This window comes from Arvicanthis niloticus, chromosome 7 (assembly GCF_011762505.2).
Source record: "Arvicanthis niloticus isolate mArvNil1 chromosome 7, mArvNil1.pat.X, whole genome shotgun sequence".
Taxonomy (NCBI): domain Eukaryota; kingdom Metazoa; phylum Chordata; class Mammalia; order Rodentia; family Muridae; genus Arvicanthis; species Arvicanthis niloticus.
This window is the reverse complement of record NC_047664.1, coordinates 38,881,031-38,904,772: the sequence shown is the minus strand read 5'-3', so window position 1 is coordinate 38,904,772 and position 23,742 is coordinate 38,881,031. Positions and strand designations below refer to the sequence as shown.

At 39.5% G+C, this 23,742-nt stretch overlaps 1 protein-coding gene across 2 annotated transcripts in view; it reads left to right on the top strand.

Annotated features, from left to right (window-relative positions):
• Positions 1 to 23,742, top strand: part of Poln (DNA polymerase nu) — a 148,651-nt gene that overhangs the window by 17,085 nt on the left and 107,824 nt on the right. For both annotated transcript variants that reach the window (XR_013111794.1, XM_076938307.1), the window contains exons 3-6: positions 1,482 to 1,626; positions 14,155 to 14,234; positions 16,624 to 17,124; positions 22,776 to 22,966. Coding sequence is in view for 1 of the 2 variants with exons in the window: in XM_076938307.1 (XP_076794422.1) it covers positions 1,488 to 1,626; positions 14,155 to 14,234; positions 16,624 to 17,124; positions 22,776 to 22,966 (911 nt within the window). In the remaining variant the exon portion in view is untranslated. The remainder of the gene's footprint in view (positions 1 to 1,481; positions 1,627 to 14,154; positions 14,235 to 16,623; positions 17,125 to 22,775; positions 22,967 to 23,742) is intronic.

The window sequence follows — 23,742 nt, the reverse complement described above, 5'->3', positions numbered from 1 at the left end:
TAAATTTAAGATCAATGGAACTTTTTATTTTAATAGATTCAGTGTTAAGTTTAACTTTCCTAACCTGAAATTTTTAAATGGTCCCAAATTTGAAACTTTATAAGTAACTGGAATAATTCCATAAGTGAAAAATTCTATATATAATCTTACATAACAGGTCAGAGTCAGAAAACAGATACGCTAAATTATAAAACAACCTTCAGTTTGTCTGAAATATAAATGAATTTCAATTTCAGCTTGGGTTCTATCCCTAAGATACCTAATTGTATATGTACAAAATTTAAAATATCTAAAACACTTTGGTCCCACACATTTAAGATGGGGGCATTTAGTTTGCATCAGTTTGGTTGTTAACCCCTGTCACCACTGTTCAGAGTGGAGGTGCTGTGCTTTTGTAGCACTGGCTAGCCAGACTGGGCTTGAATTTAAAAGATCTGTGTGCCTTTGCTTCTCTGAATTCATGATCCTGCATTAACTATGCTGGGATTGTCAGCATGCCTCACCACATTAGACTGCTTATCAGTTATCAAATGCTCATTTTATGATATATTTCTGTTAAATACTAAATACCATAAGAGATCACCTGTAGTAAATACCTCTAAGAATATTCTTTACCTTTGTTATATGGAATGCCAGTCTTAAAAATGACATATCTCAGAAAGCTTTATGGTCATTTTTAGAAAGAAAATAATGTGAGAAAAAGGCTAACTGCTTTTCTGGTAGCAAAATCAATTTAAATTGGTGCCAGTTAATTTAGATGTGTGAACCAGATTCTACCTAAACCTTTACCTGCTTGGGAACCAGTAGGGTGTGTCAGTGCCAAGATGGCAGGTTGTCTGCTTTGATGACCCAAGTCAGTTTTAATTTCCATATTTATAGTCAGAGTCATATGCTTGAAGTTTAGTAATAGGTAGTTTTCAGAACTGAGGAGTATTTACACACACACACACACACACACACACCGCAGTCAGGGTTTCTCTGTATATCCCTGGCTGTCCTGGAACTCACTCCGTAGACCAGGCTGGCCTTGAATTCAGAAATTCACCTGCCCCTGCCTCCCAAGTGCTGGGATCAAAGGCGTGTGCCACTACCACCCAGAGAGTTGAATCAAACCTAGTGCTTACACATACCAAGCAAATGCTCTCTCTACCAGTGAGCTCTATCCCCAGCATTTTTTTTTTGTTTGGTTGGTTTTTTTTTTTGTTTTTTTTTTAGCTTTAAAAATATTTGAGACTGGGTCTTGTTAAGTTGCCTAGGCTGTTCTTGAATTTGCTCTGCGTAGGCAGGCTTGAACTGTTTTTCTCCTGCTTCAGCCTCCCAGTTCAGCTTATATCAACATGTCTCACTTCTCATTCTTCCATTCTATTTGTGTTACATAATCAAACCTGGTTTCTTGTAGTTATTAATACCCTTTAAAAATAGTATACATAAATCTTTTTAAAGTCTTAAAATTAATATATGGGTACTTATCTTGTATCTAGGACTTTATGAAAATGGAAAATAATGAGGCATGTGTAGGTTTTGATCTCTGTGAGACACCCCTCTCCACTGTTGCTCAGAAGATTATGTCTGCTATGCGTTCAGGTGATTTAATGGATTCTAGGAATGAGAGAGAGAGTACAAAGAGTAAGTAATTTTACAAGCCTTCCTTTTATTGTCTTGAATTAATTATTTTAAAGACTAAGACTTAAGTGAAATGAATATTATAAAATTATTCCATAGAACTTTATATTTTGTAGGGATTTTTGTTGCCTTCAAAAGAAGTGGTTTCCAATATGCTCCCTCCCTGCCTTCCCCGTTCATTGTGACCAAATTGCTCACTTAATTCAAAGTCCTTTAATCTGGTTGTTTTAATACAACACACTCTTTTTTTGTTTTGTTTTGTTTTAGGTATTCTAGTATCTTCAAAGGAAATGAGATCTTTTATAATGCCTCTTGCTTGACAGATTATTGAATTTGTACATAGTAGTTGCTGTTGTATATAGTCATAAGGGAAGTGTTTCTGTCACTGTTCTGCCATAAAATGTGTAAACTCTGGGTATCAGAGAAGAATGGGTTTGTCTATATGGATTTATGACGTGTGGTATAATAGTAAAAAGTTGTGGCATATATTCTCAGGTTCAGGTATAGTTGAAAGACTTGTAACAAGTATGTGTGTGTGTGTGTTTATCTTTAAAACAGCAACACCAGTAATTTGTGACATATTTCTTTTTATACAAAGTAAGTTATAAGTGATATTAAGTTAGGATGTTGAGATGAAATCATTGAGAGTATTTATTACCAAGTATTAGCACAAATGCTAACAAACAGTTTTTTTCAGTTAAGAGACAATAGTACATGGGGCTGGAGAAATGGCTTAGTGGAAGAGGCAACAGGCTTAAGCAGCTCAGTTTGAATCCCTTGTACTTGATGGAAAAGCCAGCTACATGTGTTTGTAACCTTAGATTTGGAGGTAGAGGCAAGTAGATACAGGGAATTCACTGGCCAGCCAGCCTAAGTGAAAATTGCTGCTTACATTGCTAGAATCTCAATTTTTCTCAAAATCCTCTCCTTGTTCAAAGGTCACCACTACCTGACTTATTACAGCTTTTATAATGAAAGGCATTTTATATTGCTTCAAATACCTTTTTGTCAGAGATTACTTATCTATTTGTAGGGATCCAGATTTCCTGTCTGAGGTACACAGGTCTGTGCATGGCTCAGTTTCATTGCATCAGGTCCCTGTCAGCAAAATATGAACTCAGATAGTGAGTGCCCCTTCCAAGGCATGTTTGAAGATGATCAACTTGCTTGTAAGTTGGATTACCAGTTGGAACTCAGGATGATTTTTCTTCAATTCTAGTCTAAATAACAGTATCATAGGGGCTGGGGTGAAATAATGTGTCAGAAGGATTCTGGGCCTGTAAATGCTTCATGAAGCAGCTTTACCAACCAACTGAGAGCTTGTATCTCAGAACATGAAAGAAATAAATATATACTTTGTTCTTTAAGCCATGGTATTAGAAGCTTTTGTGCTTATAGCTTTTTTTTTTTAACCTTAACTCCCTTTATATTCAGAGTTGGGTTTATCTGTAAACTTTTTGGCATTATATTCAGTAATACTGTTAAAAGATTTACTGGGGTCAAGGGAGTTTTTAAGGTTATTAGCTGACTAGATGCTGTGTTATACTTAAGATTAAGCATTTTTTTTTTAAAATCAGTATGTGTGTTTATTTTATCTTTGTTTTTATATAAAAATATTCCAGCACACATTTATTAGAACTTTTATTTTAAGTTAGAGTTTAGGGATATATATGTTATATTAAAAATATTTTACAAACATGAATTCTTAAAAGACTGATTCCCTAAAAAGTGTTTGTTATAATCCATTTAATGTGAAACTCTTCTTTATTCCCAGTATCTAGTAGGAATATTTTGCAATATCAGGGACAGAATAGAAATGAAATGACAAAATAGACCTATGATGATTGTATTCCTTCTAATTAGGAGTAATTAGACATTTTTGTGTGTAAAGTTACGTATGAAATCCTTACTTCAGATCACTTTCATGGCCCTACAAGCCTTTAGATTTTAGTTCCCAAGGTCACTGTCCTCATTCAGGCCTTAGCCTTATGGGGATTTTTTTATGGTAACCTTTATGTTGCTTTTGTTTTCAGTTAATTGCCACTTTGGTTTTTTTTTTTTTTTGGTGCTATGGCTTGAGGTCATTCTTTGTCCTTGGTCTCTGGAAAGTTGTTTGTTTCTAGAAATGTTACCATGTATTTTTATGTATCATCTGGCTTCAAACTGCCCTTTATATATTATATTCTGCTATTCCCTATTTTCCATCTTTTTGTGTTGGAGTAAATCTCCAACCCCAATAAGTCTGTGCAAAAACATACAACTCAACTGTAATATTTATAAGCTGCATGTCTATTCCCCAGATATGAGATCCTTTTTACTTGTGGCTTCTTTGGGCCATGTGGTTCTGCTCCGTCGTCCTTCCGCTTCCTCTTCCTCCATTTTCTCTTCCTTTCTTACTCTTTCCTCAACTCTCCAAAATCCCCAGCCCCACCTTTCCCTTCCACTGCCCAATCACAGGCTCTAGCCTTTAATGACTAGTTAAAATGGGAAGAAGGTGAGAACATGATCTACTCATCAGAGCAGCCCCTCTTGAGGAAGCAGAATTAACATTAGAATACAAACAGCACCAGGGCAGCCCACAACATTTCCCCCTTTTTGTCCAATTAAAAAGCTTTTTTCTTTCAGATATAAATTGAGCACAACCATTAAAATTGTGCAAATTATAAAGTATAAAATACACTTAACACCCAGTCCATCATGTTTGTCAATTTGGATAAAGCACTCTACCATCTATCCTAACTTAAGAAGCTATAATTCTATACCTGAATTATGTTCTGGTTTTAGCTTGTATTACCATCTGAAAACCATCCTTTCAAATATATATCATCTCTCTCAATGCTAATCAACATGTGTTGACTATGAGACTATAACTAGTCTTCAACCTTGTCACAAATCTGAGAATTTAAGTATATTTAAAAAAAATAGGAAACATAAAACATAGCTTTTAAAACTTAACCAATTTGTAGAGACCACAGACTACCTGGATAGTTTCTCATTCCTCAAAACGGTGCATCAGTCTTTAGCCTTGTGGCCCAGGAACATCTGACAGGCCTTTGCAAAGTAGAATTATTAAGGACTGTTTACTCTGTCTTGGCAGTTATTAGTCAACTATTCTGAGTAGTGTGTCCTTTTCCTGGACAGTATTTTTGTCCATAGATGAATTGAGGCAATTCTTGCCCAGTGGCTATCTCACTACAACTGGAGCAACTCCATTGATGCTCATTTTCTTCTTTGAACCAACTAGGGTTTCTTCTTTGAACCAATTAGGAGCAACGAGTCTCTAGTCAAATGATTTTTTAATACTGAAACAGCCTTAAATGTCATATTCTGTGGACTTCTGATGCTTTTGAAGACTATTTTCTATACAAAGTATATCTGAACTGTTAAACCTTAACTATTCCTAGTCATTTCAATTTGAATAAATTGAGAGGTCCTGCTTCATTGAATAAGGTAGAAGGGTGATGGAAGATTCCTTACATCAACTTGGAATCTCTACTTGCACGAGCACCCATGTGTTCATGCACCTATTCACATGTGTGCCTATATTTGCAAACATGCATACACTTGTATACTACACACATGAAAATGGGAAAATAATTTTAAAAAATTAAAAGAAAAAAATCAGGCTGAGTATGTTGGTGCATGCCTTTAATTCCAACACTTGAAAGACAAGATGTTTGAGGCTAGCTTGGTCAATATAGCAAGTTCCAGAACAGCCAGAACTACATAGACATATTCCTGTCTCAAAAAGGAAGGAAGGAAAGAAAAAAGGATGGACAGACAGCCATAGAAATAAACCTGAACAAAGTGAGAGCCTTTTCCAGTGAAAAAGAGTAGCACCAAAAGGAAATTGACACTAGAAGCTGGAGAAAAATATTTTCATTGACTGGTCTGAGGAAAATGACTATTACCAAAAGCAATCTATAGAATCAATGCAATCTCAAACAAAAGTACAATGGCATTAATGACAGCTAAACTAAAATTTGAACTAGATTGCTAAAAACACAGAAGACCTCACGTTGTCAAAGCAATCCTGAGCAAAAAGCAGCATCACAAACACTTGATCTCAAATTATACCACAAAGCAGTAGTAAAAACAGCATGGTATTGACACAAAACCAGATAGAGACCAACAATGGCATAGAATTAAGGACCCTGAAATAAACCCATGGAACTACAAACATCTATTTTCAACAAAGATGCCAAAATATGTCGGAGAAATGACAGCACCTTCAGTTGGTGCTGGGAAAACTAAAATTAATGTTAACACCTGAAAGAAGAAAACAGAGAAAAAAAGATATGCAAAAGGACTTTCTAAATAGGACTGTAGTCCAAGAAATCATCAAGAGATAGGTGACACAGAATGGAGTTTGGGAATCTTGAAGAAGTAGTGAAGTAGTAAAGAGGCAGCCTACAAAATGGGAGAAAATCCTTGTGAGCTATTCATCTAACAGCATTGGCATCTAAACATTTTTTGTTGTTGTTGTTGTTTTTTGAGATAGGGTTTCTCTGTGTAGCCCTGGCTGTACTGGAACTCACTCTGTAGACCAAGCTGGCCTTGAACTCAGAAATCCGCCTGCCTCTGCTTCCCAAGTGCTGGGATTAAAGGCGTGCGCCACCACCGCCCGGCAGCATCTAAACATTTTTAAAACTCAGGAAATTAAAAAGAAAAAAAATCAGCCAGTAAAAAATGAACAGATAAATTGAACAGAATTCTGAAAAGCCAATAAATACATGAAAATGAATGTTTTTAACTGTCAAGAAAATACAAATCAAAACTATATTGAGATGCCATTTTACCCCAGTTAGAATGTCTGTTATCAGTAAGACAAATTTGGGACTGGATAGCTGACTCTGTTGTTAAGAGTACTTGTTTCAAAGGACCTGGGTTCTATTCCCAGCACCCCAGCACCCATATGGAGGCTTACCACCTGCTTGGGCACTAGGCATGCATGTGGTGCACACAAGTACATGCAAGTAAAACACTCATTAAAAATAATCTTTAAAAAAGTTTTCAGGGTTTCTTTTTAAATTTTTTCTGTTCAGGGTACGAAGGGGTAGAGGAAAGGAACCCTTAAACAACACAGTTTAATGGATATGTAAATTAATGCACCTACCATGGAAATTAGTATGGAAGCCCTTTAAAAGAAAATAGGACTGGTAGTGGTGGTGAATGCCTTTAATTCTAGCACTCAGGGGCCAGAGGCAGGGACCAGAAGTAAGAAGAGTTATGAGTTCAAGGCCAGTCTGGTTTACAAAGTGAATTTCAGGACAGCCAGGGCTATACAGAAATCCTGTCTCCAAAAACCAAATAAATACATACATATGATCCAGTTGTGTTGAAGCCTGAGCAAATTGTTGAGGCCCGGGCTGCCCTGCGTTTGGCGGCCACTGTATCTCAGTCCAAGCTGCTGCTCTGGTCCTCGGGTCCGGGTTCAGCAAAAGAGAGAGAGTGAGGCTGGACTGAATGGAGAATGGAGACCAGACAGGATGTGTTTCTATCCTGTTTATTCTTCAGTCTCTCTTCCTCTAAGTGTCTCCTAAAAGTGTCTCTTCTGTCTGATTCTCTGATCTGTTCTGTCTCTGCCTTTTATATGTCTCACTTCTAAGCCATGCCTCTAAGTCACACCTATAATCATGCCCTTAGGTCTTATCTCTAACTCTGATCTCTACACTTCTAAGTTACACACCTTTAATCTCACACACCTTTAATCTCACACACCCAAGATATCTAAACCAAGATTACGAAGTGTGCTCAGCTGTTGTAGGCTATTGTAATCCAAGTCTCCTGTCAGGGTATATGGCTCAAGATGGCTGCAAAGCTGATAGCTGCTTTCTGCTAAAAGTCGGCCCCCAACACAGTTGTACACGTCTGGGTATATATTTAATGAAATCAAAGTCAGATACCTACACATCTATTCACAATAGCCAGGTTATACAATCAGAATATTATTGTATTAGGGTTCTCTAGAAGAACTGAGCTGATTGAACACACACACACACACACACACACACACACACACACACACATCTCCAGTAATGGTTGTCTGCCAATGTAAGGTCCAAGAGGCCAGTAACTGTACAGTTCATGAGGCTTGTTTTCTCAACTGTTCTTCTGTATATACTGAAATCCTACAGAAGGAGGTTCAGTGAATGGGATTGCAAGTGAGAGCAAACAGGCAAAAAGAGAGCTTCTTATTTTCTCTAGCTGTCCTGGAACTCACTCTGTAGATCAGGCAAGTCTTAAACTCATAAAGATCTGCCTCCTAAGTGCTGGGATTAAATGTGCCCAGCATCACTGCCTGGGTGCTTCCTTCTGTATGTCTTTTATACAGGCTGCAGCAGAAGGCGTGGCCCAGATTAAAGGTGGATCTTTCCACTGCATACACACACAAAAAATCCAGTTTAAAAGTAGGTCTTTCTACTTCAAATGACTTACTTAAGAAAAAACTCACAGTTGTACCCTGCTGCTTGGGTTTTAGTTAGTTCTAGATGTAGTCAAGTTGGCAGCTAAGAATAGCCACCACAGCCTGGTGGTGGTGGCGCACGCCTTTAATCCCAGCACTTGGGAGGCAGAGGCAGGCCGATTCCTGAGTTCGAGGCCAACCTGGTCTACAGAGTGAGTTCCAGAACAGCCAGGGCTACACAGAGAAACCCTGTCTCGAAAAACCAAAAAAAAAAAAAAAAAAAAAAAGAAGAAAAAAAAAAAGAATAGCCACCACAAGTCCACAAGTCCACCCTTGTCAACCTGACACACAGTCATATCTCCTTATATCACACTTAATTTCTAAATGAAAACAATAACCAGATAATTATACCTAGCATAATAACCATCCCATGTATAGTCACAAACATATTACATATTTAATCAGCTCATAATTATGCCTAATATGATATAACAATCCCTCATACAACCACAAACATTACAGATTTTTAGAATAGGCAGTAATATTTCTTGAGGGATGTCCTTTTAGTATCTTGAACTTAAATATGATAATCACTGATAGTCTTTTAATTGATATTACATGATAAAGATATTGAAGAAAGAAAGCACAAATATCTGTACTAACACATTCTTAAAATATGACAGAACACGTCACTTATAGTCCTCATTTCTTCAACTGCTCATGTGGCCTTAGCTGGTATTTGAAACTACCTTCTACTACACACTCAGTATTTCCTCCATCCTTAGCAAGGTCTTGGCACTTTTCCTAGAGGAGTAACCCATACCTTCGTCCTGAAGGGTCTGTGCCTTTTCTCATCCTGTTTGGATTAGATTGTTGAAGTTTCCCATTGACTTTAATCACGGGACATGGTAACACCAAGAGATGCCAAAAGGATCTTCTGAATTCCAGATATAATCTTTCTTATCTCCATCATGGAGAAACAATCCAGTTTCCTCTTGGTAATCTGGTCCAGTCACCCCTCCCAATAATCTTACTCCTTTCTTAGCCTGTTAGTTTAAGGGTTTCAGAAGCCCAAAGTGACTAGGGGGAAATCTTGAGGTTTCAAGTCAATGGACTTTTGTTGTCACTCCTGGCAGGAACACTCCCCATGGGAATTCAAAATTTCTAGGCCATCAGAACTTAAGGTTGAGGGAGCACCCATCAACAGATGAGTAAAGGAAATGTATATGTACACAATAGAGTCTTACTCAGCCTTAATGAAACTGCCATTTGTAAGGATACTGGAGACCATATTAAGTTAAAAAAGCCAAACTGAGACAGTGTTTTCTGTTTAATCTTGTGTTCATAAAGTAGAAGGAAGACTTTGGGAAGGGGGAACCAGAGTAAGTTGAAATGGAAGATAGAGTGAATTATCGAGTACGATAAAGGGCGAAAACAAAATGGTACGAAAAGTGTGCTTCTGGAGGTTTTGCCATCCAGATGTACAAATGGCCCAGAAGCCCTTTCCCATGTAGCTAATTCATGTTCTTTGTGTTGCCTGGATGGCTGACAATCCAGGCCCTACTGTCCTTTTGCTTGAAAGCAGTGCAGGGGCATCTGTCTTATAAACAAACCGGGCATATTTGTTTATTTTGTAATGTGTTAGGGACATCTGAAACTAAAATTATGTCTTATTACTCTACTTTTTCTTAATTTTTTATGTATTCACACATTTAATCTGAAACTTCAGAGTTTATATGTACTTTTGTAATATAAGTTAAATGTTTTTCTTTCTTGAGTCTCTTTTCCCTTCTTGCTCTTTTTGTAAAACTGGTCTAGCAGAACCAGGTAAGGGAGTATTTTCCTTCCCTCAGGGGACAGAAGTCATGCAGTGATTTGAACAGGGAACGTTAAATTGTTATTGACTAGATGGATTTTAACTACCAAGGTATATAAAGAGAACTCTAAAAAGATCTAAGCAGATAGGGAGCAGCTTCCTCCCCCAACACTGGAGTAGTGTGCTGATAAAAGGAGAGGTGTCTGTCCTCTGGCAGTGTTCCTCCAGCACCCTCTGCTGACGACATTTAGCACTGTGCCACATGGTTCCAGGGTCAGTTCCAGGATCACAACCAGCAAGGAAAGTCAAGAAGTTCACGTTCACTTAGGATGGATGATATAAACCTTCATCTTGCTCCAGGACTGTTCAGAAGTGTTTCAATGGCATCATGCCAGTCCAACAGCACAAATATTGTCTGTTAGAGATCTTGCTGTTCAATGGATGGGAGAAAAACTCTAAATGATTTGGAAGCCTTAGGGGATATAGTAGGGTATTTATAGCATTTTATGCCTCCCACCAATAAGAAAGAGGCACAGACCTGATAGAAAACTTTGAAGGGAATAAAGACATATACCTCACATTTGGGAATGTGTTCTATCCCATACAGTGAAAGATACAAAAGTCATCTGCTTCATGTAGGGCCTAAAGTAGATGGGGGTTCAGGCAGTGAATCAAGTGTCCCAGCCAGCTAGTGTCTTTTGCCATCCCAATAGACCTGATGGTATTAGATGTGGGAAAAAAAAGATGCGTGGCTTTTAGAGCCTTAACAAGAGAATCATAATACACACTCCAAGAATATGAAGCAAAGCTATTCCATCAGCATCAGAGAATCATAAATCTTTTAAAAAATTAAAATTAAACTAAAAATGCCTGAAGTGGACACTTAAGGGTTCTTTCAAAAGTCAAAAGTCAGTTGGATGGTGTTTTGCTGGGGCATACATATGAAGGAAAGTTTCCTTAAAGTGGATGCAGGTGTGAAAGGCTAAGGCTGACTCATGAAGGAATGTTTCACTGAAGCAGACACAGGAGAGAGATGTTCTGCTAAAGCAAGCATGTGAAAGGACACATGATGAAGGATTCTTTGCTAACGACGCACATGTATTGGTCGGCCTTACATTGGCATAATTGAGCTGCATTTGTTGGGATGCCATAGAGAGAAATGTATCAAAAAACTTGTGGTGGTGTGCTGCAGTTTATTGCAGCTTCCAAGGACTCGGGCTGATTGGATGTATGAGGCAAGACACACACTGAGGTAAGACACATACTGAGTCAAGACTCGTGCAGGACATGTGATATTTGATCGGTGTAAATAGGACTCCATAGAGTGACAGAGACAGAGCTTGACTTGCTGAAACCCCTAGCTGTGCGATGCTTGTGGGTCTTGAGTCTTCACTTCCTGAGAGATGCACACCTAGACACCTGGTGTTCCTACTAGTCCCTCCTATCAAGAGGCTGAGGCCTGGTTGTCTCTGCTAGGTTATGTCACCACTGTTGCTAACCTGACTCTACCGAACTAGACTGCTGGTGTGTATCCAGTGAAGTGTTTGTGAGTGGACTGAGCTGCCGATGCTGACCTGTGAACTGAACTGCTGATTTCCAGACACACAGACAGGAGTTGCTCCAAAGAACCTTTCTAAACAAGTCCACTTCCCCATCCCGTATTCTTTCTTTTTTACTATCTCTGGTGGGTGGTGGGTTGTTACTAGGAAGGTTAAAGCATTTAAGAACCATCATTAAAAATAGGAGTTTTGCCAGGCAGTGGTGGCCCATGCCTTTAATCCCAGCACTTGGGAGGCAGAGGCAGGGAGATTTCTGAGTTCAAGGCCAGCCTGGGCTACAGAGTGAGTTCCAGGACAGCCAGGACTACACAGAGAAACCCTGTCTCAAAAAACAAAAAAACAACAACAACAACAAAAAAAGGAGTTAGAAAAAATTAAAATTACAAATGCCACATGCCATGCTACTAGCTCTTGATGGAAATGGAGCTTGAGACTCTGAGCACATCAAGCATCCTTGAATCTCAAACTGTGAAACATTGTCTAGTTCTGTCAGAGCATCAGTAAGAGGGTCTGCAGCAATACGTTGTATGCTGGAAGTGGTTTATTTGGTTCAGGTACAAGCAGGCCAGTAGACACAACCTGAGCCACTATTTCAGAGCTGCGTGGCTTGGCTTATAATGTACTGTCTGTGTGTGCAAAAAGCCAAAAATGGACTGCAGGTATGCCATACTCTAGTTCAGGAGACATGCTGAAGATAAATCCATGGGATAAAACTTTGGTTGATTTACTTGGCCATCTATATTGTATGGATAGGAAAACCAAGACTAGAAAACTTTGGACCAATAGGCAAAAGTTGACTAATTGACCAATCTGGAATAAGAAAGATCAGAAAATCTGGCACAGGGAATTGTTGAGGCAAGGCATGTAGTTAGGACCAGGGTACAGACTTGAAGTATCTCTCACCTATGAATTTTCACCACAAGGCTGCATCAACAGCCATGTTTTTAGAATGACTTGGCCAATTGACACATACCAGCCTCTGTCCCATGATGTCCCAGTGCCAACACATAGTTACTTTTTTGTTGTTGTTGTTTTGTTTTTCGAGACAGGGTTTCTCTGTGTAGCCCTGGCTGTCCTGGAACTCACTCTGTAGACCAGGCTGGCCTCAAACTCAGAAATCCGCCTGCCTCTGCCTCCCAAGTGCTGGGATTAAAGGCCTGCGCCACCACCGCCCGGCAACACATAGTTACTTTGAATTAAGTAACCATGGGAGTTGGAGTAGAGGCTGCATATGGGCCCATTAGCCAGGACTGATTTAAGTATTTCTTTGTCAAACAACCAACTTCCCAACAACAGAGATTGGACTCAGAGTCCACGGGGCATAAACAGTCACCTGGTGGCAGGTTGGCAACACTAACCTCCATACTCTGAAAGGTAGAGTGATAGTTTTTTGTTTTTTTTTTTTATCTTTTTTATCTCACTGTGTTGACAAGGTTGGTCTTTCTACCTTATCCTTCCAAGCATGTGGACCACAGATATATATCACCATGCCTACCTACACAACGACTCATTTGAACAGAATCAACAAGTGGTCCAAGCATGGGTTCACCTTCTCAGTTCTCCATTCACAGTTGTCAGTTCCATTTTCCATGGGTGTTCTTGGAGCCTTGGAATTACACATGAGCAAGTGGGGCCATGTCCCCAGAACATTTGTCAAGGTGGCTATGTGCACAGATGTATAAGTTATATAGCTTGGAATTGAGTCTTAGTTCTGTTCCTTACTGTACAGCTCAAGGTTGGTTAGTCAGTCAGCCAGTCTGTCAGTCTGTGTTTTGTGTGAGTGCACAATGTGTGCATGTGGAGGCTATAGGTTCTCAGGAGTCAGCTATTTATCTTTTTTTTTTCTTTTGAGATAGGGTTTCTCACCTGAGCCTAGGCTAGATGGCTAATAAGCCATAGGGATCCTATCTTCACATCAGCCAGCATTGGAGTTATAAGCTTGCACCACAGCTGGCTTTTTACATGAGTTCTGGAAACCAAACTGAAGTTCTCATTTTTACTCAACAAACATTTTACACACTGAGCCATTTATGCAGCTCTCCAGCTCAGTGTTACTAAAATTAAAATCTAAATTAGGTGTTTGTATCAATGATGTTTTCCTGAGCTTCTGATTATTCCATTGCAGTATTATTAATCTTCAATCCTTTAGTACTTATAAGGTGACTCCAGAATATTAACTTTGGGTTTTGTTTTCTATTTATTTCCTTTTTCTTTGCTTTTTGGCTTTGGTTTTTTAAGACAGGGTTTCTCTGGGGTTTGGCTGTCCTGAAACTAGCTCTGTAGACCAAGCTGGCCTCAAACTCAGAGATTCACTTGCCTCTGCCTCCTGAGAATCGGAATTAAAGGTGTGCGCCATCACTGCTTGACTAACTTTAGGTTTTCAAAACAAAATATGCAAGTACAAATTACAATTAACCACAAATAAACATTTCATAATTATATAGAGCTGCCTTCTATTAATTTGAAGACACTTTATGTAACCACTTACTACAATGGTTCTATGCATTTTGATTGTGTTTATAGTGGCTAAATAGCATATTAATCATTTTCAATTGTTAGCTGATTCTATAATTTTTTGTTTTGATTTATTTTGTATGAGATAGGGTCTGGTCTGGATCCCACTATGTATAGATTGGCTTTGAATCCACAGAACTCTACCTGCCTCTGCTTCCCAAGTGCTGGGATTAAAGATATATAGTACCATGCCTGGTTTTTTATGTTAATTTTTTTGTTCTTTGTCTGTTTTTAAGCCTCAAAAGTGAAAAAGAATTCCAGTGTTCATTACTCAGTATTAGTTGAACATGAGAAGATTCAATCACTAGAAACAAAGGTAAATCTTTGCAATTATGAGTAATTCTAAACAGATAATCTTCATTTGTTAACAAATAATTAGTAAGTATCCTGATATATGCTAAAAACTCCAGACACACTGCTTTAAAAAAGGTTCTTATTCTCCAGAACACATGGTTTAATTTAGACAGGTGGTGAGGAGGAGGGCACAGAAACATCCCACACATCTGCTCCATGTGTGCAGTAAGTGCTGTGATAGCAATGGGTTTTATGTTCTCTGAGACCAAGAAGAAGGACATTTAACCAAGCTTTGTGCTGTTGCAGTTTTCATTTTGGGGCAATAGGGGCAGGACCTTGAGATATTTTTATGAGTATGAAAATTGTATCTGAGTTGAAATATAATAGGTGATCAGGAGTTGGCCAAAATGAAGTTCCTACCTTCAAGAATAGGGAAAGGATACTGAAAAGTTTTAAGAGAAAGGAGCTTGAAACTTTTCAAGTAAGCTAACTAATTTTGCCAATACAAGAAAAAGAAGAGGTCATGTCACCAAAGACCTTGTGTAGGAAGCAGTGGCAGAGGCTGCCTCATGGTGGAACAAACTGCTTATTCACGCTAACCTAATTTTTTTTTTTTTCCAAGACAGGGTTTCCAGGCTATCCTGGAACTCACTCTGTAGACTAGGCTGATCGTGAACTCACAGAACTCTGCCTGTCTGCTCCTGAGTGCTGGGATTAAAGGGATGAACTATCATTGTTGGGCTCCTTTTTAAAAAGCTATTTTATTTATTTTTGTTTTTTCAAGAAGGTTGTACTATATTGCCATGGCTGGCCTGAAACTTACTTTGTAGACTGGACTTGACTCAAACTCACAGAGATCTGCTTGTTTCTGCCATCTGAGTGCTGGGATTAAAGGCATATAGCACTATACTTAGCAAAAGCTATTTTAAGGTTTTATTTAATTTTTATATCCTTATTTTTGTTGGGGAAGAGATACATGCCATGGATTATATGTGGAGGCCAGAGGACAACTTACAGAAGTTGCATAATTTTTCCACCATGTGGGTCCGAGGGATCTAACTCTACTTTCTGTGCCTGGTGGCAAGTGAGTCATCTTGCCAGCCCCAACCTAATTTAAAATTATGCTTCCTGTAGTAAAGTGGGGATACTGTCAAGGCCTATCCCACTTACTACTGGCTGATTATTTGGCCTTAAGATTTTGAAAAGTTATGTTCTTCCTGAAATATTTTAAGGTGAAATTTAAAACATTCACCATAAGTTTCTAAATATATTATTCTAATATATTATTCTAATATATTGTTAATATTGACATTTTAAAAACTGTTATAAAATTTAAAATACATCCACTGTGATTCAAAGTACACTGTGACAATTTGATATCCACTATCACCCATTTAAAAAGCACACAACTAAGATCTTCAACAGTCTAAAATCTTACTGAATTCCTTTCTTGAATACTCCTCCACAGAATTTTTAATTAATATAATTTTATGCCTAAAGTCTGTTCTTGGAACCATAAACTATTCTTCTGCAGTAAAAATATGAATAAATATGTTAATTTTTTGTGGTATATGACCAAGTGTTATGACATTTTCTTTCTTTCTTTCTTTCTTTCTTTCTTTCTTTCTTCCTTCCTTCCTTCCTTCCTTCCTTCCTTCCTACCTTCCTTTCTTTCTTTCCTCCCCCTTTTTTTTTGAGACTCAATTGAGCACTGGCTCCCCTGGAGCTCACTCTGTAGACCAGGCTGGCCTCTGCTTCCTGAGTGCTGGGATTAAAGGCATGCTCTACCACCACCCAGCTCAAAATTACTTTAAAATTAATATTAATGTGCAGTTGTGCAAAGTAAAAGGTAAATTATAAATTTGGAAATGACCATTAAAGCACAAAGTACCATTGCAAACAAATGTATTGAAATGGGTAGAGATGCTTTCCCCCTGCTAGTGATGGACCTGCCAGTATTGACTGCACATTGCTGAACTTTAAGTTTGTTAATTTAATAGGTCAATTTTCATTATCAAGTATTTTTCATGATTTCACTTTCTCTGTGTCTGCCCTATACTTGGAGCTGTAATTGCAGGCCTCACATTTGATCATTATCTTCTGAGATGAATCGCTTCTAGACAGGGGCTAGAGGAGACATTTTGAGCTTGTACCTGCTCTAGCTCCAGGATCATGTAGTCTGGAAAGACTTCCCAGCTCTGTTGGAAAGTGTAGTCCTAGAGTTGGAGGGGTGGCTCAGTGGTAGAACACTTGTTTAGCATGTACCAGAAAAAGAAAAGAGAAAGATCATGGATAATGTAAAACTTGTGTGCTCTCATTATCATTGATAAGCTATATCAGAAATGTACTTGGTTTTTAGACATGTCTCGTGAACCTATGTTGTAATGAAATATTTTTCCTTTTTTCTGCAGAATCCTGAGTCATCAATAACCCAGACACCAAGAGGATCCATTGAGCTCTCTCCTCAGCCCTCCATTACTAAGCTCACATGTCAGCTCTCTGCTGGTCAAGTACCAAACAGCATCAGCTCATTGGGTCTTTCCAGTTATTTAATTCCACAGTGTGATCAGGAAGCTTTAGTTTTACAGAATTTAGAGCATAAGAGAAAGCATTTCCTAAAGGAAAATATAGACAAAGAAGATAAGGACAGCTTGAGTCTTAAAAGAAAATATATTACATGTAGTAATTCCCCCCAAAAAGCAAGTAAACACATAACACTGGAAAAAGATAGTGATGTTACTGAATCCTGGCCAAACTCTGAGGACACAAGAGCTTTGGGGAGAAAGCTGTGTGATATTAGATATTTGGGTGATTTGGCAAAAGTCCAGCTGATGGATGCTCTCAAGCAGGCAGCAGCCCTGGTGGTGACATTGATGTACAAGGACGGTTCCACACAGCTCAGCGCCAAGCAGGTTAGTAAAACAGTAGTGTCACATGCCTGAGGGACTAGCACTTGAGAGACTAGGGCAAGAAGGTAACTTGAACTCTGGAATTAGGGTTTAGCCTGGGAAACATAGTTAAGACCTCATTTCAAAACAAATCCTCTTTCTGATTTTGATAAGAGCTAGAAATAAGATTTTAAGCCTTGCTTCCTCTACTTTGGCAAGTGATTGTGACAATGTAGGGTTCCTGTCAATTCTGGGCAACTGACAAACTGTTTTCTAGAGAAGGTTCTCCATTCTACTTTCCACCAGTAACGCCTGAGGGCGTCAAATTCTGCACCTGCTGGAGATTTTATTCTATTTTCTATTTAAGCCATTCTTGTGGATGCAAAGTGTTACTTTGTTGTACTGTGGAAGTGCGATTGCTCAACAGTGGTGATACTGAACATTTTTATGTACTTATTGTTCTTAATGTATCTTTGGTGAAGTTCAAAATTTTTTGCCTATTTTTAAATTAGGTTATGATTTTTTCTATTTTGGATATGTAAGAATTCTCTATATGTTTTTAATGATTCTTATCCCTAATAAGGTATGTGACTTGCAATTTTCCCAATCTGTAGATTTTCATTCAAATTTCTTGAGAAATTTGAGGGAAAAGGCCCTTTAAATCTAAAGATCTTACGTTTGTGCTTTTGTTAGTATATTCAGAATGTTTGGGGCTTGGGGAGATGGCTCAGTGGGTGAGAGCACTTGCTTTGCCAGCATATGTAACTGAGTTCAAATCCCCAGCAGTCATAGAAAAAGCAGAGCACAGCTTTGCAGGCATGTAACCTCAGCATTGGAAGACTGAGACTGGGAATCCTGTGTACTTTGTAGCTAGCTAGCTAGCTAGCTAGCCTAGCTAAAAGACCAAGCTGTCCATTCAGTGAGATACTCTGTCTCAAAGCAGTAACATGAAGAGTGATTGAAGAAGATACCTGGCTTTTTGCTCTGACTTCCATATACACTTCCATATTTACATTCTCCCACCCCCTGCTTTGTCTTCCCCAAGTCCAGCAGATTTGCCCCAGTTTTATTCTTAAGTGTTTTGTGGTTTTAGCTCTTAAATCTGAATATGTGATCCATTCTAGTTTATCTTCTAGGCTGTGGAAATTCACCCTTTGCAGGTGACTATCCATTCATCCCAGCTCTATTTGTTGAAAATACTCTTCTCGTTTAATTCTTCTTTTTCAAAAAAAGATTTAATATTTGTTTTTATTTGAGTACACTGTAGCCGTCTTCAAACACACCAGAAGAGGGCATCAGATCCCATTACAGATGGTTGCAAGCCACCATGTGGTTGCTGGGAATTGAACTCAGGACCTATGGAAGAACAGTCAGTGCTCTTAACCACTGAGCAATCTCTCCAGCCTCTTTAAATTTTTTAGTGCTTTTATTAGTTACTTTTCTCATTACTGTGAGAAAATCTCTGACAAAAACAGTTGGTGGGGGGAGGGTTTATTTTGCTCAAAATTTGAGAATATAGTTCTTTATGATGGAGAAGGCCTGGTAGCAGAAGCTTGAGATAGTTGGTCATATTGCACTCACAGTTTAGGAAGCAGAGACAGATGAATGCTTGTCTTATCTGACTTTCTTCTTTTTACTATATTCATTCCAGGACCCGAGTCCATGGGATGATGTTGCCCATATTCACAGCAGGTCTTCCCTGCTAAATTAAGCCTTTCTAAAAGCATCCTTATAGACACATTAAGGACATATATTTCCATGGTATTTCTAAGTCCAGACAAGTTGACAATAAAGTTAATTTTCATAACATTTTCATTGGAAATCAGTTGGCTGTAAATCTAAGGGTTGATTTCTGTTTCTTTCCTGGGCTTTTGTTTTGTTTTATTTGAGACAAAATTTCACTGTATACCCCAAGCTGGCCTTAAACTCAAACTCATGACCATCCTCCTGCCTCAGTTTTCTGAATGCTAGGGTTATAAGTGTATGGTACATCACCTCTAAAGGTTGATTTCCATATGTTTGAGTCTTTTCTTTAATCTTTGTTTCTGTCTTATACTAGAAAGTATACTATCTTGATTACTGAGGTTTATAATAAATTTAGAAATCAGAAGGTGTGACTCTTCCATCTTCCAAATGAGTTAATCTTTTTCAAGGTTATTTTGGTTATCAGGGTTCCTTTGCACTTTCGTGTAAATATTATCATTATTTCATTATGTCATTATAATTTCTGCAAACATCTAGCGAGGGGCTTGATACAAATTATGTTGAATCTTTATGTTTTGTTTTAGTGGGGAAGCCTTTTTTAAAATTTAATTTCAAAGACAATTTAGTTTAAAAGAAAGACCTTAAGGCAAGAAAACTGTAAATCGTGGCAACTGCCCAGAGGGTGGAGAAAGAGAGGAGGAGAGAAAGCCATGGCATTTGAATTAGGCTAGTATGAAGCACAGCTACATAGCGAATAAGCTGCCAGACACACGGTGGCTAGAGAAATGGGACGGGACCCCAAAATGATGGGAAAAGCATGCTTAGAACAGAGATGAAAAGAAAAGGATAAATTATGTTTTTAAAGTAGTTCAGAAAAGAGGAATTGCCCTTTCAATGTGTATTTCTAACCTATAGACTAATGCAGGTCGTATTAGAGAAGTTTCTGTGAGCATTGGATGGTGGTTAATGTAAAAATACACAACGGACCAAAAAGGTCAGAGAATAAGTCTGTGGAATTCTCTCTCAGCCACAGATGGGATATCTGTATCATACCACACCCTCCGAAAGGCTCACAGACCATTATGGAATAGGGGACAGAAAGATTGCTAAGAGCTACACCTTAGAGAAGACTGGAATGAAGTAGTGTCTTCTGGATATGACTGGATTACAGCCTTCCTGAATTGCAACAGCTGTGGTTGCCACACAAGACTCCCAGAGGATCAAGCAGCCAACATTTCACACAGAGGGGGAGGAGCTCACAAGTTCTCACCACTAAGTGAGGAACTGTTGACAAATGGTGAAGGAAGAAAAGTCAAGTTTCTGTGAAGGTGTGGCCCTGGTAGTTTGACCGTGCTCCAGTGGATGGCCCACATGCATGAGTGTATGGGCAACACAAATTGGATTTAGTGTGTTATACAAATAAGAAATAGAACAGTATAGATTGGGAAATGGAAGCAGATCTGGGAGGAGCTAGGGGAAGGGATGACATGTGGTTTGAATAGGAATGGTCCCCACAGACTTATGTGTTTGAATGCTTGGCCCATGGGGAGTGGCACTATTAAGAGATGTGACATTGTTGGAAGAAGTATGTCACCATGAAGTCAGGCTTTGTGTCACTGTGGAATCAGGCTCTTAGGTCTACTGTGCTCAAGTTCTGCCCAGCATGAAATCCATTCTTCTGCTGTCTTTGGATTAAGATCTAAAACTCTCAGCTCCTTCTTCAGCACCATGCCACTATGATAGACATTGTGTGATGGAAAGATGGAGTACTCAGTGGAGAGATGGAAGATAAAGCAAAGCCAAGGGGTTCATGCACTGTGGAGAAAAGTAAAACTGGAGTCTTGATGGTGGTGATGAACAGGCAGGTGTGAGGAAGCCTGGTGAGGTCCTGGCTCAGGCTGCCACCAAGGGCCATGTCTAGGTCTGTAGTCCGATGGCAGCCAGGATTGTGTTGATGTCCCAGGCCAGTGTTACCACCAAAGGCCATTCAGATGTCCCGGCCCCGCCCCTTGCTTAGGCAGCACAGAAAAGCTGGCCTTGATGATGAGGTAGGGGAGCAGTGTGTAAGGTGACTCCTAGGACATGAGTTCAGGGGAGCTGGCCTGCTCCTACCCCCTAATCTGTTGTGGGGTGGCTTGGGTAAGGAAGAGATACTCCCCTGCCCTTGCCCATTGCTACCTGCAGCAGGCAGGAGAGCTGGCACTGAGGTTATGAGAATGGGAGAGAGCTGGCTCTGCCCTTCACTGGCTGCAGTGCTCAAGAGAGCAGGCCCTGCAACTCACCTGGGCAGCACAGTAGAGTTGTGGTTGGGAGTCAGGGGAGGGACAGCTATTCCTACCTCATCTGCCATGGGGTGCCATGGAGTGAGCTAGCACCAAAGTCATGAGAGCAGGATAGCTGGCCCCACCCTTCATTGGCTGCCACTCTTGGAAAAAGGGCCCTGCACCTTGTCTGGGCAGCATAGAAGAACATAGGCCCTGGTGGTGAAGGCCCAGATTAGCAGGTCCTAAGGACATGAGAACAGGAGAGCTGACCCTGCCCCTTGCTGGTTGCAGCATTAGGGGAGCTAGCCAGGGCAGTGCTGGAGAGCTCACCCTGGTGGTGCAGCCACAGGAGAGCTTGCAGGATGACCAACTCAGGGGTTTTGAGTTGGCCCACACCAATATCTACCCAATCTGAGATTTGCTGGGACACATAAAAGGGCCAGCCCTGTAGATCTAAAGCTACAGGATCTCCATGACACAGGGCAACAGGATACCCTATAGGAGTCCCCCATGAGGACCCAGTATTGATAGTTTACCAGAAGCCAGAGGATTCAAAGAGATTCAAATGATTCATTGCAATGTACATTTGCAAGTAATTATGTATGGACAGAAGGGTAGACTGTGGGGCATATTGCAGCTTCCATGACAAGATTTTTTTTATTCTATCTTCTTTTCTTTTGGCAAGGGGGAGGGCAGATATGAAGGGGGTGGGACTAGGGTGAATGATGTGAAATTCACAAAAATCAATAAAAAGTTAAAAATAAAAATAAATTATTAAAGTTTGAAAGTTATAAAAAATAACTAATGTACTTTGCCAAGTTTTATATCCCCAGCAATGAGGAAAAAATAATGAAAAATTTAAAAGGACAATTATTCCTTCTATGTATTTAGCATGGCTTAAGGTGAATCTGTATTCCTGAGAGATAGTCCCCTTGCCAGGTGATTGATTTTCTGGCCCAATTGCACTGACTCCCTTGTTTTGACCATCTTGGAATTTTAGGTCTCCACCCAAGCCAGAGAAATATCTTTCCCTTCTGGGTCTCCACAGATCAAGGGTACTGTAACATGCCTTTCTCTGAAAGGTAACCCTAAAATCACTTAGTAACTAGACTAGGAATCAGAGCCCTAAAACACTTTTTTTTTCTATTTTTGAAAAGTATCTTGTTGAGAAGTGAATATTAGTTAAAACCTGGATGTAATAGTGCATACCTATAATTCCAACACTTTGGAGGAGCAGGCATTCTAGGCCAGCCTGGGCTACATAGATGACCCTATCTAAAAATAAAACTCAGTTGGGGGATGGGAAGATGGCTCAGTGGATAAACTACTTGCCGTTCAAGCATGAAGACCCAAGTGTGGATCCCCAGAACCTATAGAAGATGGATGCCATAGTATGTGTTTGTAATCCTAGGGCTCCCATGGTAAAATGGGAGGCAAATACAAGACAGTCACCTGAAGCTCAGGGACTAGTTAGCCTGGCATACTACACAGTGACAAGCAACAAGAGACTCTGTCTCAAACAAGTGAAAGATGGAGACCATTATCCCAGTTTATCTTCTAACTTCTATGTGTGCCATGGTCTGCCTATACCGGAACTTATACATGTACATGCACAGAAAATGGTATTTTTAAAGTTCAGTATAGATGTTACCCCTTTGTTTTATAGCTTGCTCTTATTTGTGACTTTGCATTACTGTGTCTTTACAGGCTTTAACTTGTCCTGTTAAAGGAATTGTGGTGTTACTAAAAAGCCATGAAGGCAGCAGCCCTCTGATTCTCTCAGCCCATGGTGGTGCTCTGGGAAAGGACATCACATCCGCAGATCACTGTATCTACATACACACTGAGCATCCATCTCTCTGGGACCCAAAGCAAGAAGCACATAGTCTATTTGTCAGGTAAGAAATCTTTATCTATTACATTAAATTAAAACTTCCCAAACTCCAGTCTTAATTATTTAAAGTTTTAGTTTTTTTATGAGCACATGAAATTCTAAAGAGAAAAAAAAACCATGAAAGCAGTAGTTTCCTCCCTCAGAGTTTATGGAATGGAGAACCCATTCTGATGCCAAGGGAGCCTGTTCCAGTATTGTGACAGCTTTGCAGTGAAATGTTAAGGGGACGTCTCGTCCTCTATCCTGAAAACTCACTGCCACTACCAGGGTTCCAGGTGATTTTTTCCTAGCATTCTAGTTTCTTCCCTTATGGCAAAGGATAAGTCATCACTGCCTGGAAACATGAAGTTGTCTTCAGTAGTACCAAGGATAGTGCCTGTCTGAAAATGCAGCTTGGGTGTGATTTGTGCAACAGTTTTGCTGATATAATATAATATATATAAACGTTTGGACGTGCCAGCAGTATAAATAATGACACAGAGGCTTTTTAATATTTTAAAGCTTAGGCGTTTTTAGCCAGGGCAGTCTCCCAGCCCTAGCTATCTAGCTTAACCCAACTATTCCTGGCACTGCATTCTGCCACATGGCTAGCTCTATCTCTCTGCTCCGCTCTGGTCCATCTGCTGGTGAATTCCCACATCTTATTTATTCTCCCAGTTTGTCTGTCTGTCTGTCTGTCTGTCTGTCTGTCTCTCTCTCTCTGTCTCTCTCTATGTCTCTCAAGTTCTGCCCTCTACTTCTTGCCCAGTTGTTGATCATCAGGTCTTTATTACAACCAAT